Source organism: Hylobates moloch, unplaced genomic scaffold (genome assembly GCF_009828535.3).
Source record: "Hylobates moloch isolate HMO894 unplaced genomic scaffold, HMol_V3 SCAFFOLD_5, whole genome shotgun sequence".
Classification (NCBI taxonomy): domain Eukaryota; kingdom Metazoa; phylum Chordata; class Mammalia; order Primates; family Hylobatidae; genus Hylobates; species Hylobates moloch.
In genome coordinates, this window is record NW_026652280.1 from 139,311,113 (window position 1) to 139,326,017 (window position 14,905).

The 14,905-nt window shown below is 36.1% G+C and overlaps 1 protein-coding gene across 2 annotated transcripts in view; it reads right to left on the minus strand.

The window, feature by feature from the left end:
• Positions 1 to 14,905, minus strand: part of HS2ST1 (heparan sulfate 2-O-sulfotransferase 1) — a 193,061-nt gene that overhangs the window by 16,696 nt on the left and 161,460 nt on the right. For both annotated transcript variants that reach the window (XM_032155451.1, XM_032155452.2), the window contains exon 3: positions 8,406 to 8,491. In XM_032155451.1, coding sequence (XP_032011342.1) covers positions 8,406 to 8,491 — 86 coding nt within the window. The remainder of the gene's footprint in view (positions 1 to 8,405; positions 8,492 to 14,905) is intronic.

Sequence of the window (14,905 nt, forward strand, 5' to 3'; positions counted from 1 at the left end):
ATTAATTTAAATAATTTGTATATGTGGCGATTGGGAACTATTTCATTATTCATGTCAGAATAAAGTAAACAAGAAATAGGAATTTAAAAATTATGTCTGAAGATAAAGGAAAAGAGATAAAAATGAATGAAAAATAATTTTAAACTTTACCAGCAAGAATTATACAAAACATTTTATTTCTATGCCTTCATTATACTTTAAGTCCAAGTAGAAAATCCCTTCTCAAATTAGTACCCACATATTACTAGGAAAGAATTTAATATTTATAATTTTAAATGAACTTATTTTAAAAATTGCTTTATTACATTCCCGAATAAATCATCTGGTGCTACAGAAAGTTTCAAATCTGCATTAACTATGTAGCAATGATTTCTCACTTCTGGCTCATCACACTAGCCAGATTTAATAGTATTTTTTGAACACCATCAATGGATACAGCATTAGTGAACACAAGTGTGACCATGTCATCACCTTCTGTTGCTGATTTTAAAGACAAGATAGAAGTGAAAGACACTAGGTTTTCAGCATTATTTCCTTAGGGAATGATAAAGAGTTGATGGAACACTGAAGACTTTTACTTTAGCAACCCTTGCAGACCCTAGAACTGTACAACTGGCTCCCTGTTTTATTATTCTCCCTTGTCCCAGTCTTAAAATGTTACAGCTATCTTGATTCTTACTTTTCCATTATTCTTCATTTAATAAAATTTCAAAGTCGTTTTGTTTTGTAAGCTTTCTTGCAGATGTGACCTGTCTTCATCATTCTTTCTCTTTACCATTTCCCTTTTTCTCAGTGTCTTGCTTAGATTACTACAATAATATAGTTTTCTAACATTCAGTTTCTCTCCCTTTCAATCTATCTACCATACCAATTCTCAAAGGATGTTCCTAAACATCATTTGTTAAATCACTCTTCTTAGGAATCTGAAATAACTCTACTGATTTATCGATATGAAACCCAAACTCCTTTGCTGATTGTCTTAGGATTCTTTTACCTTATGTCTTAGGTACCAACTTATTGATCTAACTTTTTCTTTAACTCTCCTCAAACAAGAAACCATTTATCTGTTATAGTTAGGTTGGCCTCTTTTATCTCCTCCCATATCAATACTTATTCTATTTCTCTTCACATATCTTTGCTTATTCCGTCTTCTTTGAGTGCCACTCTCATTTTTCTTTTCTTTTTCTACATTAATTCCTTCAAAAATACTTTTTGTATGCACCTAATATTGCCAGATATAAAACTATTCTAGGTACTAGGAATACTGCAATGAACAAAAAGACTAAATTCCTTGTCCTTCTAGCGCTAACATTCTACTTGGGACAGATAGGCAATAAACAAATAAATAAGCATATATAATATGGTAAAAAGTGCAAAGGAGAAAAATAATTCAGTGAAAGGGAATAAGGAGTGCTAGGGAGGTGAGGGAGAATACAATTCGAAATAGTGTTTTTCGGGAAGACATGACTAGTCTTATGTAATGAGGAAGGTACCATGCAAACATCTGTGAGAAAGTGTTCTGGAAAGATGGGATTTCCAAGTAAGAGGTCCTTGAGGCAGCTAAGTGCCAGGTGTTTTGAGGAACAGCAAGGAGATCAAGCTGCCTGTAGAACCAAAAAGGGAATACCGTGGAAGATAAGAGAGGTGGGGGTGAGGTGGAGTGAGTGCAGATTGTGTGGGTCTTCTATACTGTTACAAGCATTACTTTATACAGAGTCAGGAGGGAGGCCACTGAAAGATTTAAGCAGAGAAGTACAATGACACGACTCATATTAAAAGGTCATTGGCTGCTGTTTTGGAATAAACAGAGGGGCTACAAGAAAATCTTGTGACCTCTCTTCCTGATGACTCTAACATACAGTTCTATTTGCTTTCATTTGACACATCCTGCACCTAAGAGCTATCAAGCAACTTAACTCTTAGCTTATCCTACTAGTGTTTCTCCTGTAAGTCTTTCTCCCCAACAGCATTATAAGTCACCTGAGGGTAGGCACAGTACCAATAGTGCAGTAAAATTTCCTTTCACAATTTTTTTTAAAAGAAGGAAACAGTACTGTTGCAAATACGTAGCACTGTCAAATACGTAGCACTGTCACATTCGGTATTAGAGTAGAAGTTCCACTGGGGCAGGGACCATTTCTCTCTTGTTCATGGCTTTATCACTAGTGCTCAGCACTGTGCCCAACACACAGGTGCTGAATATTAATAGAATTAGGTTAAGGAGACCGTTGTGAATTAGCCGCTAACAAAAGCCTTTCTGCCAGAAAGTACACTGAGTAGTAAGAAAGTAAGGAGGCAACAGCAATACATTGCTGCTCCCTTAGCTCACAGAGCTGAGAGGTTTTTAATAGGAAACTACAAGGAGAGATTATAGGACAATGGGTTAGTGATTCCATTCTTAAGACTGAAATTCCTGGGAATCCTCTCTATCCTCTCCATTATTAGCCATTGCTCCATCCTGAGCCATTCCTTTGAGAATAATCTCCTCTCAGAAGAACATCTCCTACCAATGTTTCCTCCTTTCCCCAGTCCCTGACATGTGGAGCAGACAGCAATTACCAGGCAGCAGAAAAAGGGAATATGGCATTTTACAAAACTCTTTTTGCTGTCCAGGAAAATGACTATCTATGTGTGGAATGGCTTTGGGTGGCATTTATTAGGAAGTATGATTTTAATGAGATACAATCTGTGAACTCATTTTGAAAACGGATGTGAACTATTATATATAACTTAGGGAACAGTTATATAGACACGAAGGGCTGGAGGCAAGGGATTATAACAGATAATGGGCATGATTAAAAACAGCAACCGGACCACACACCTCAGCCAGTTAGAAAACAAGAACTAATGAGGTTTGTTGGTTTTACTCTTTTGCCAACCAGCTAGTTTATATAGGAGCTAGTTTATATAGGAAGTCTGTGGTCAGACTTCACCTTTAACTCTGGTCAGTCATTTCAGCTATTTCTCAAAAAAGCTCAGGTAGAAGAATAAAAACCCATTTCTACTAGCAGAAAATAAACTACTGTTGACCTGTTAGAACACGATCTTCCTGGGAAAAGAAGAGCATATTTGGTAGGAATCTGCGGATGAAAATCAGAAACGAAAAGATATAACCTGAGCAGCAGGTTGGTAAAAAGATATTTTAGGAACTTCATTCTTGCCATGTCAGCATACGAAGTGTGACAAAGCAAGGAACATAAACTAGGCTCATTTTTTTACAATTACATTCTATCAATAGCCTATCAAGTGAATAGTATCAATATGCAAATGAGCAACAATAATGGTTAAAAGATCAACTGCACACTCAGAACATTTGTAAGGAACCTTGTCAACTGGCTGGAAAAAGTCAAAAAAGGAGGTGATGAACCTGAAAGAGGGCTGAATGGCCTTTGGGAATCATTGTGTTTTGAAATTTTTCTGCTTCATACTAAATTTAACTTCTCTACTTAGGCATCAATCTTGCTGGAGACATTGTACATAGTTATTCTGGACTCTCTCAGCCCTAAAGCTTCATAGAAACTTTCTAATCCTAGTGGCAAGGTCCCACTGTCCTGTATCCAAAAAAGTGAATGAATGACCTGTTGGTATTTGTTGGTCTCACCGATGATATTGTAAATAAATGATTTTTAAAGTAATTTATGTCTTAAAAGGGGCATTCATCAACTGTGCACCTATTAGAATGGCTCACATTCTGAAATAAAGAGCAAGTCTAACAATTTCAAATGCTAGTGAGGATACACAACGGCTGGAACTCTTAAAACACTGTTGGTTTGGTGGCAAAATGATACAATCACTTGGGAAAACAGTTTGGCAGTTTCTTATTGAGTTACCATACAATCCAGCCATCCCACTTTGAGGTTTTTATCCAAGAGAAGTTAAGACATAAGTCCGCACAAAACCTGTATGCAAATGTTTTGACAGCTTTATTCATAATCACCAAAAGCCATAAACAACCTCAATATCCAGAAACTGGTGAATGGATCAATCGAAGTACACCTACACATGAAGTATTACTTAGCAAGCAACTAACTACTGATATGTGCATCAAATTAGATGAATGTCAAAAAGCATCATGTTAAATGAAAGAAGACACTCAAAACACTTGATGACTGATAAGATATAGGTGGTGATAAAAAAAAAGTTGTCCAAGATTATTTGAAAGTTTCTTGTTTGGGTGTCATGACAGATAAAAATGTGTAAACCTTCCAAAAGAGAATAATGGAGGCTAAGAGTCTTATACAATGCCCAATTAAGAGTTGGAAATAAGGACCAGCAGAGATTCAGACAAGGAGAAGAAGAAAACACCAGTTAAGACAATATGGTAACTGAAAGAAGACAGAATTTTAAAAAGAATCATAATACTGCTCTGTGTGAGGCACAGAACTAAGTGCTCCATCTACATTATCACATTTAATCCTCACCACCACCCCATGAATTACTTTAATTATTCTCAAATTAAAAACAGGACACTGAAGCTCAAAGATCTGAAACAATGTGGGTGAGATCACACAGCTAGCAAGGAGTCTAAGTGGATTTAATGGCAGATCTGTCTGACTTTAGAGACAGACTTCAGAGATTGCTTCTTAGCAGTCTACAGGATCAATGCTGTAGAGTTAGTAGTACAAGGTTAATAAAAACGCAACTCCCACATATTGTCTGGAATGATTAAAATAATTTTCTAAAGTATCTACACTGTTGTGACGTACTTGTTAAAAGTTGTAGAAAATGGGGCAAACATCATCTGGTTTAGCAGAGAAGTATTAGGTAGAAAGGACAATCTCACATGACTATATATTAACTAATTCTATTTAGGCCTAAAATGTTGTCACTTGATTACTGTTTAGAATTTCAGACCTAATGAAGCATTTAGTTGTTTCTTGTCATGACATAGCTGCTTCTTTACTGATTCACCTCACTTGTTCTGAAAATGATACTAGCGGCAATATGGAGAAACCAAAATGACAGCAATGAAAACTCATTCTCATTTCTAGGGACAACCACAAAGGTACATACCTGATACGTGCCTGAATAAAACTGTTATATCAAAAATAATTTTCAAATACCTCTCAAGACAGATGCTGACATGTGACACTGAGGTAGCTAGATCATAAAAAACTTAGCAGAGTCTGACAGAAAGTACAGCATTAAAAGTGTTCTTTTAGTTATTATTCATTATAAATGAAAATGTTTATTGCTGAAGAAGTGTTTTTGAAAGAGGCTTCTAACATTTTAATTTTCTAAAGTTTGAAGAAAATCAAAATGGGATAATAGATGCTATTAAAAATAAATAGTACACATTTAAAAGGGGAGGAATATTTAATATTTTTACTGTTTATATAAAACTTAATGAACTGATAATTACCGAAAAAAAGATTTCAGTGAACTCATTAAGGTCAAGAACTGCAACTTACTCAACTTTATATTTCCTGCATACTATCAACATTTTGAAAATGTTCAACCTATATACAATTTTAAACTGGAAAATTTTCAAATTTATAATAATTATATCTACATTATCTTAAAATTGTATCATCCACCAATTAAAAAGAAAACAAAACATAACCTAACATTAAAGGGAAAAATGGAAAGGAACAAGAAGTAGGAAACATACTTAAAAAAAATCAAAGAATAAGATTCAGACAAAAAGGAGCAAGATGGGATAGGAATGCAAAAAATGTAAAAAAGATATTTTTGTTATTATTCTAAAGTTCAGTAAAAAACAAATATATGTAATCAAAACATGGCTTGAGTAGACAAGCTTGCAAATACAATGTGTATTTCTTCGTGGTCGGGCTAAACTAGAAAGGAGCTTTCATTTTTTATTTCTCTATCTTATTTCCTAGGTTTCTTGGGGCTTACATTTGTTTTAATGTCTCTGATAAGGTAAGTTTTAAAAAACTATGTGTTAAATAAGTATTTTGCCAAATTAACCACTTTCTCCTGAAAGCAATTATTTTACTGGACTCCACAAAGTACCATGCCAGTCAAGAATATTGTTTTGAAGCATAAAGCACAATTGACCCTTGAACAACACGAGTCTGAACTGTGCAGGTCCATGCATACATAGATTTTTTTCAACCACACACAGATACAGTATTTGAGAGATGTGAAACCCGTGTACAAGGGCTGACTTTCAAATTCGTGGGTATCACAGGGCCAATGGAGGGACTTGAGTATGCAATTTTTATATACTCAGGCAGTCCGAGAACCAATACCCTGGACATACCCCAGGGACGACTGTAATTTAAAAAATTGGTAAGGCAATGTTTCTTTCCTTTTCCTTCCCCATTTATGGAGCATATAGCTATTAAGCTAAAAGATATTTGAGGATACTAGTTACATCTACAACAGTTCTTGACTACATAGACACATCAAAATACATTTCACCTAGGCTGATTTTGTTTAGGTATTTGTTTAAAATCTTGGAAAAATCTATGAAAAATTTTCACAATACTTTTCCCTTCAAATAACATGACTCACTATGAAAATATTCAAACCCTTAAAAATTCATGTCAGCATTTAATAAATGAGATTAATTTCTTCAAAAAGCCTTATTTTTTCAACTACAAGAACCTCAGCATATATCAGAGCTTTGTTCTAAGACTTTGCCAAAAGCAAAAGCACTCAATAAGTAATTTTAATAATGAAAACCTAGACTATTAGAAACCAAGCTGTGTGTGGAAAGAATAAATCATTTAGGTGAAAGGGTAACAAACATTCAATTCAAGGATAATGCAGCCCTGAGGGAAAATATGTACATGAACGAAGCTTATGAAATTGGTTCAATGCCTATGCAAAGAAAAAAATAATTAGTTTATTTTAAAGCAGCCTATAAAATATTTTCAATATTGCAGTATGAATTATTTATAGAAAAACATACATCTAACTTTAAAGCTACAATTTTACTGAAAGATCTTGAGTACTATGAGAAGAACTAGAAATAGGAATATATCACTTTATGTATGTAATATTTGGGTGATTCTTTTTTAATTACATGATTTCCCAAAAAGTTATCAGTTTGAATCAGTAATATTTCACTCTACTTTTTCTTTTCAAAATTAAGAAGTAAAACTGAGAGTGGGATATAACTTTTATTTTAAATTTTATAAAAAATGCTTTTTAAAGTTGACCAATATATCAAGGTGTGTTATTCTGAAATCATAATAGCTAATTTAAAAACTGAATAAACATGCGTAAGCTTAAATAATAAAAAAATTTTTTTAGTGTTTTTGAAGTTAATGCAGAATCTTAGGGAAAACATTTGGATTTGAGGTTTACTACAATGGTACTACGTGTACTACCAAAAAAGCTCAAATGTATCCATAAGACTGTTATGTTTGGAATATTATGTTTAATGAATTTTCTGATTAATAATGTGGCACAGACTCTACAGAAAGCCACATAGTGCTTGAATACTGTGAGTAGGCTTACAGTTTTCTGAACTTTTCTTGAGAGAACTATTAATATGACAGAGGCTGGGCACAGTGGCTCATGCCTATAATCCCAGCACTTTGGGAGGCTGAGGCAGGAGGATCACCTGAGTCCAGGAGTGAGTGAGTGAGTGAGTGAGTGACAGGGAGGGAGAGAGAGCAAGAGAGAGGGAGAGGGAGAGAGATAGAGAGGAAATCATTAATTTTTTTAAAAAAAGCCTCGTAATACATCATAATTTTAAAGCTAAAATAAGGTAGCCCAAGGGAAAGTGTACACTTCACTATGTCTTTTTTTTTTTTTTTTTGAGACGGAGTCTGGCTCTGTCGCCCGGGCTGGCGTGCAGTGGCGCGATCTCGGCTCACTGCAAGCTCCACCTCCTGGGTTCATGCCATTCTCCTGCCTCAGCCTCTCCGAGTAGCTGGGACTACAGGCGCCCGCCACCACGCCCGGCTAATTTTTTTTTGTATTTTTAGTAGAGACGGGGTCTCGATCTCCTGACCTCGTGATCCGCCCGCCTCCGCCTCCCAAAGTGCTGGGATTACAAGCGTGAGCCACCGCGCCCGGCCTACTTCACTATGTCTTGGGTGAGAAGCAGACACACTGGAGCACCAATAACTCAGTGAGAGCTTTTTTGCTTTCTCAGTCAATGATGTGGTAAGTCACAATCTGGCCTCTAGTTATAACCTGAGCTCTCCTGAAGTAGCGTCATTCTGGTTGTACAAGGCATATACACACAATAATAATAAACTTTAAAGAGTAATACCTAATATGTAATTAATATAAGAATTGCCAGTTTATGAACACTAGAGGGCAGTAAAACACTAAAAGGTATATTTAAATTACAGATCTAAAACTGGCAAAGGCAAGTCAGTACATTCTTTCATTAGAAAATCATAACAATTTAATGAATTTATTCCTTTTTAGGTTACTAAAGTACAAAGCATTCTTTAGTGTGTCATTTTAGTGTAACTTACTTTGCAAAATCCAAGTAAGAAACGTGTCCATGATAAAATCCTGGTTTCATCTCTTTCCACGAAGTTATATTCTTTACAAAGCGCACCTAAAAAGGGAGAACACACTCATTATATACAATTTAAAGACAATGAAATTTGATGATAGCAAAATATTTCCAAGTTAGGAATTTAAAAACCTGAAACCACTTTTACAGAGCTTGAAACATAACTTTAGACTAAGGAAAGTATAGTGCAATCTGTAACTACTAAAATTCATCATAGAGACAGCTACTATCATTATACACACAAAAGAGTGAAAGATGATTCTGAAAACGAAATCGCACAATGAAATCCTTTACAATGCTGTAGAGTGAGTGCATTTACATAGGGTGGGAGGAGGGTCGTTGTAGGGGTATATGTATCTACACCCTGCCAACACACATGCTAAAGTAGGCAATACAGGAACATTCCAGCATATCAAATGTTTTCTTCTCAGAGGCTTGCTGTTCATAAAAGTTTATTTTTATTAATGACTCAACAAATAAAAAGTAATATTTAAAACCAAAATGATTTTTAAAAAGGTGATGGTTATCAGAAGATATTTAAGAGTTAAGAGCAGATATCACAAGCTTGTTGATAAAAAGATTAATAAAATTAGAGATGCAATACAGGTCAAAATATTTAAAATTTCTAAATATTTAACTTATTGGAATTAATGTATACAAAAATTAATATGAAAAATTCTATAAGTATATTTTAAAATGTCTAATAACTGGTTAATATAGAATTTGATAAACCTAAGTATCACTAGCTGCAAAGCAGTGATATACAATTTCTCAATGGAAAATGGTATACATTTTTGATAAGCAAATCTCTGCATGATAAATAGCAAGCGGTTAAGAATCTCTTTTAGAACCTGGATAGAGTGCAGAAAGTGGGGGCAGTGAGGTCCACCAACCTATACCGCACTGAAAGCATCTGCAAGCTATGACGTCAGCCTCTCAAACACAGAACTGTCAATTGCATAATTCTGACAATTTATCAATCTTTCACTTACATCATAGAATAGGGATAGTTACATGGAGATATTCTGGAACACTTCATACTACACTACACTCAATAATATCAGTGAATGATGATAGCTGCCTCCTGTTAAAGGCCTATTGGTAGGTGAGGGAGGGGAAACAGTGCAGATATAGCTATATGTCAGAGAATGTGAACTAGAGAAAAATGGAAGAGTTCTGGGATAATTTATCTTTTAGAGGAAGCATTAATAACTCACATACTAAGAGAAATTATGAAGCTTTTAGAATGGAAATGGTTATATGCCTTACTTGGCCTCTCCATACACATATACATCCTTAAATTAAAATCTGAAAAATGAATTGCAGATAAAAATTAGTTTGCATTAGAAAGTGTACAATGTCATTTTAGCAGATATTTTCAATTTTTTTCCCCACTGAAACTGAAAGAACCAAATAAATATTATTTGAGGTTTTCATGTTCTTTTCAATTCTTCAACTAAGGCACCAAACAGAATGAAAATACCAAATTGCAAATAAAACAGAAACAAAATATAAAATTAAATAACCCAGAGCCTGCATCTTTAATATACTTTACATGCTGAATATGAAAAGTCTTTATAACGGCCACTTAATGGTAGATTATTTCCTATAAACCTTTGGTTCTATGAAAATCAGTTCTAGTATTTCAGCCAAAAATGAGAGGAAAAAAGAAGGCAAAGAGAATAAGGCATTGAAGATGGTGGCTAAAGTAAGCTTAAGATATACTTAGCAACTCACCTCTGTTTTCCAGAAGCTGAGATTTAACGTGGACATGGTGATGTAGGAGGGAAATGAAAGATGCTACATTGAGGTCTGAAAAAATAGTGTTATATAAACTAAATAGCAGGGAAGATCATAGTACAAGCTTGGAGTATACTGTGGTGAAAGACTTGTTCAGAAATGAGAGTCAGGTACAAATTCAAGTATTCTTTTTCCTCCAACAAAGCTTCCTAAGGATGGTCAACATTAAACTAAACCCTCTCCTGAGGATGAATGATATCTCATCCAATGTGTATCCTTCAAAGCAAAGTGAAAAAAGCCCAGGAAGCTGGATAATGTCTACACTACTGCAAGGCTTCTCATTTCTTCTAGGTTTTCCAATTTACTGGCATATAGTTGCTCATAGTAGCCTCTAATGATCCTTTGAATTTCTGTGGTATTAGTTGTAAGGTCTCTCTTTTTATCTTGGGCTAAAAGTTTCTTGATTTTGTTTATGTCTTCAAAAAAACCTTTTTTTTGTTTGTTTGTTTTTTGAGACGGAGTCTTGCTCTGTCGCCAGGCTGGAATGTAGTGACGCGATCTCAGCTCACTGCAACCTCCGCCTTCCAGGTTCAAGCGATTCTCCTGCCTCAGCCTCCTGAGTAGCTGGGACTACATCACCCAGATAATTTTTATATTTTTAGTAGAGATGGGGTTTCACCATGTTGGCCAGGATGGTCTCGATCTCTTGACCTCGTGATCTGCCCGCCTCGGCCTCCCAAAGTGCTGGGATTACTGATCTTTTTGTATTTTTTTTGTTTCAATTTCATTTATTTCTGTTCTGATCATCATTACTTCTTCTATTCATTTTGGATTTGGTTTGCTCTTGCTTTTCTAGTGCTTTAAGATGCAACACTAGGTTGTTTATTTGAAGTTTTTCTACTTTTTTGATATAGGCACTGATTGCTATAAACTTTCCTGTTAGCACAGATTTTGCTGTATCCCATACATTTTGGAAGGTTGTATTTCCATTTTCATTTCTTTCAAGAAATTGTTAAATTTCCTTCTTAATTTATTGACCCACTGGTCACTCAGGAGCATGTTGTTTAATTTCCATGTGTCTTGCTATTGGTTTCTAGTTTTATTCCACTGTGATCAGAGAAGATATTTGATATGATTTCAATTTTTTTTTTGAACTTTTAAAGACTTGTTTTGTGACTTAACATATGGTCTATCCTTGAGAATGACCCATGTGCTGAGGAGAAGAATGTGTATTCTGCAGTCGTTGCATGAAATGTTCTGTAAATATCTATTAGGTCCATTTGGTGTAAGTTGCAGATTAAGTATTATATTTCTTTGTGATTTTCTGCCTGGGTGTTCTGTCCAGAGCTGAAAGAAGGGTCTTCAAGTCTCTAGCTATTATTGTATTGGGGTCTATCTATCTCTTTAGTTCTAGTAATATTTGCTTTATATATCTGGATGCTCCAGTGTTGGATAGACGTATGTTTAAAAATTTTATATTCTCCTGCTGAATTGACTCCTTTATCGTTATTTAGGACCCCCGAGCACTTTAGCCCATGGTGGCAGGGGCTGCTGGAACTGAGATACCAATTGCTGAGATGGAAGATTAACCTCTGGCTAGAGCTGTCTAAATGTTCCTTCTGTGGGCACCAGCTGAGCTCTGCCCCATGTTACTTTCTGTTGTGACAGGGCAGCACCATATTCAAATGCAAAGTCCCGCAATCACTGTGCTCTCCCCCTACCCAGGGTGCAGATTCTCTTTCTGCGCCATGTGGCAGCTACCGGGGGAATGGAGGAGGGGTGGTATAGGAGATACAAGATTGTGTTTCCTATCCTCTCCAGTGCCTCTTTCCTTAGTATGTTAAAATTAGGTACTATGATTGCTCACCTGATTTTTGGTTCTTACGGGGGTGCTTTTTTGTGTGGATAGTTTTTCAATTTGATGTTCCTGCTGGGGGACAATTGCTGAAGGCTTCTATTTGGCCATACTGCTCTGTCTTCCTCCCCCATATCATGATTCTGCTTTAACAAATTTGGACACTGAAAATCTCAACTTTTATCCGCTACTAAGGCAATCCCTCAGATCCAGTCGTTCAGAACTACTCCATCTCTCCAACATCTGAAAGCTCTGTTGATATAACTCTCTCAATTGTTTATTTCCTTATGAATTCATTCATCAACTTTATTGTCATATCAACTTCCAATTCACCCTGATCACTACTGTCTTTACTGGACAACCATTTTAACAATAACCCTTGACGTTTGTTCCCTTGTCTTTTTATTATCTTGGGTAACCACTGGGGTTGCTGAGTACTCCTGGTTGAAACCAAGAGACTACATCTAAATATCTATGTAGGATTTTGAATTTTACTTCCTAAATCCATGCTATCTGAGGTAAATCCAGGTGATTATTATTGCTTTAAAATTTTCTAGAATCTTTTTTTTTTCTTTCTTGAGACAGAATCTCATTCTGTCACTCATGCCGGAGAGCACAGTGGCATGATCATAACTCACTGTAACCTCTAACTCCTGGGCTTAAGTGGTCCTCCCACCTCAGCCTCCCAAGTAGCCAGCACTGCAGGAGTACACCACCATGCCAAGCCAAGATTTAAAAAAAAAATTTTTTTTTTTTGTAGAGTTGTTACCAGGGCTGTTCTTAAACTCCTGGGCTCAAGTGATCCTCCCACCTCAGCCTCCCAGAATCCCAAAGTGCTCACAGGCCTGAGCCACCGTGCCTGGCCTCTACTATTGCTAAAGTCCTTGAAACACACAGAATCTCTTTCTAAGCTCAAACTAAAAGCAATATATCTGGCATATGTATTTTTCTTTCATATCATCAGCATTTAACTAAGGCAATATGTTAAAGTTTCATTAACATAGCTGTGGCCGATTTAAAATTTACAATGAATCAAAAGATGCTGAACTGAGGTTTACCTTCTCTTTATGACGAAGAAAAAAGTGTGAAGCAAATAAATGATGTCAGTATGGCTAACATGGTTCACACTAATCTAGAAAACAGTCTGAGCGTTTGAAAGTGTTGGCCAGGTGCAGTGGCTCACGCCTATAATCCTAGCACTTTGGAAAGCCGAGGCGGGAGGACTTCCTGAGCTCAGGGGTTTGAGGCCAGCCAAGGCAACATGGTAAAACCCCGTCCCTACTAAAATACAAAAAATTAGCCAGGTGTGGTAGCTCATGCCTGTAATCCTAACTACACGGGAGGCTGAGACAGGAGAATCGCTTGGACCCGGGAGGTGGAAGTTGCAGTGAGCCAAGATCGCGTCACTGCACTCCAGCCTGGTCCAGCCTGGGCAACAGAGCAAGACCGTGTCTCAAAAAAAAAAGTATCATTTACATACTGCTGAAAGTACATACTATCTTTATCTTCTCTTCAAAACTGTTCTCAAAGGAAATAATATGAGTAACTCCCTTTGAAAAACTACTTTTAAAAGTTTTATTTTTAAAGTATTAATTCGGCCACTTCTCCTTTTACACGTTTAATATTTATCCTTAGTTCTCCAGAACTTTCCTGGTCTCTACTCTTTCACCTTCATCTTTTCTCTCTCATCAGTCTAGTCCCAGTTCTGCTCTATCATGATCTGCCTTCTCACCTCCCTGCACCACTTGCTTCGTCTTTTAGTTTGTTTTCTTCTGGTATTTCTCTTGGGCATGCTGCCTAAGACCTTGAGACAAGGTTCGAAAATACAGAGGAGTAAGAAGATACTGAGATTAGGTAAGCAAACTTCTACTCAGTTCACTTTATGGATTCTTACTGACTATACTTGGCACAAATGAAAGGTAAAGTGATAGGCCAAAAAAGGAGCAAAACTTAATAGTATCAATTGAAGTTAAGGAGACTGAAGACACTGAAAACTCTGGCTTGGGGAGAAGAAATAAGGCCACTATAATGACTTTAGTCATAGAAAATTTTCATACTCTGATTGAAATATGCTACCAAGAAGAATGTTTCCGATGTAGTAGTCAGATATAGTACATGAAACGCAGCTAGCCTGAAGCAGAGTGTAAACCGTGATTTTTGTTGCATTTGATGACTCAAGTCAGGCTAGCAAGTAATAAGAAGAAACCTTAAGGAAAAACACAAACAATATAGGTAATGGTGTTGGGGTTTTTTGTTAGTTGAATCAGACCTAAACTGATGTTACAGGAAAAAGCTAAGAAGCACCCTTCTCACTAACAGTAGTGTCTTGACCTATATTCTTAATAGATCAACCTCAGTATTACGATTATCTGTGATCACAAAAGCATTTGTTTTCACTCTCTAAAAGAGCAGGAATGTCATCCTGAACATTCTGGCCAAATTCCAACTCTGTAATTACTATCTGTTGAATGAATGCTACTATTAACTTGAGTAATTACTATATACCGAACTCCCTCTCATGCATTTACTTAAACATTTCTTGTATGGCTGTGGGTACTTTTATGAGACTAAGCCAGGGAGAAAGTTTTCTACACTCACAGGAAAACAAAGTAGTGGTTGGATAAAAATATAAGAAAAGTTTGCAGTAATTGAACATATCTTCACTGAAGTTCAGAGCTGTGCTGCTTAACCTGTTTTAGGGGTGTAGGGCAGGGGGCTGGTTCCCAATCCACCTGAGAGATAAGAATAGATCATACTGTTGTCAATCAGAGGTGCTCACTCTGCCAGTAATTATTATCATCTACCACTATCAAAATCTATGTTGGTCCATCTGTTCATTCATTCATCATTTATTTAACAAA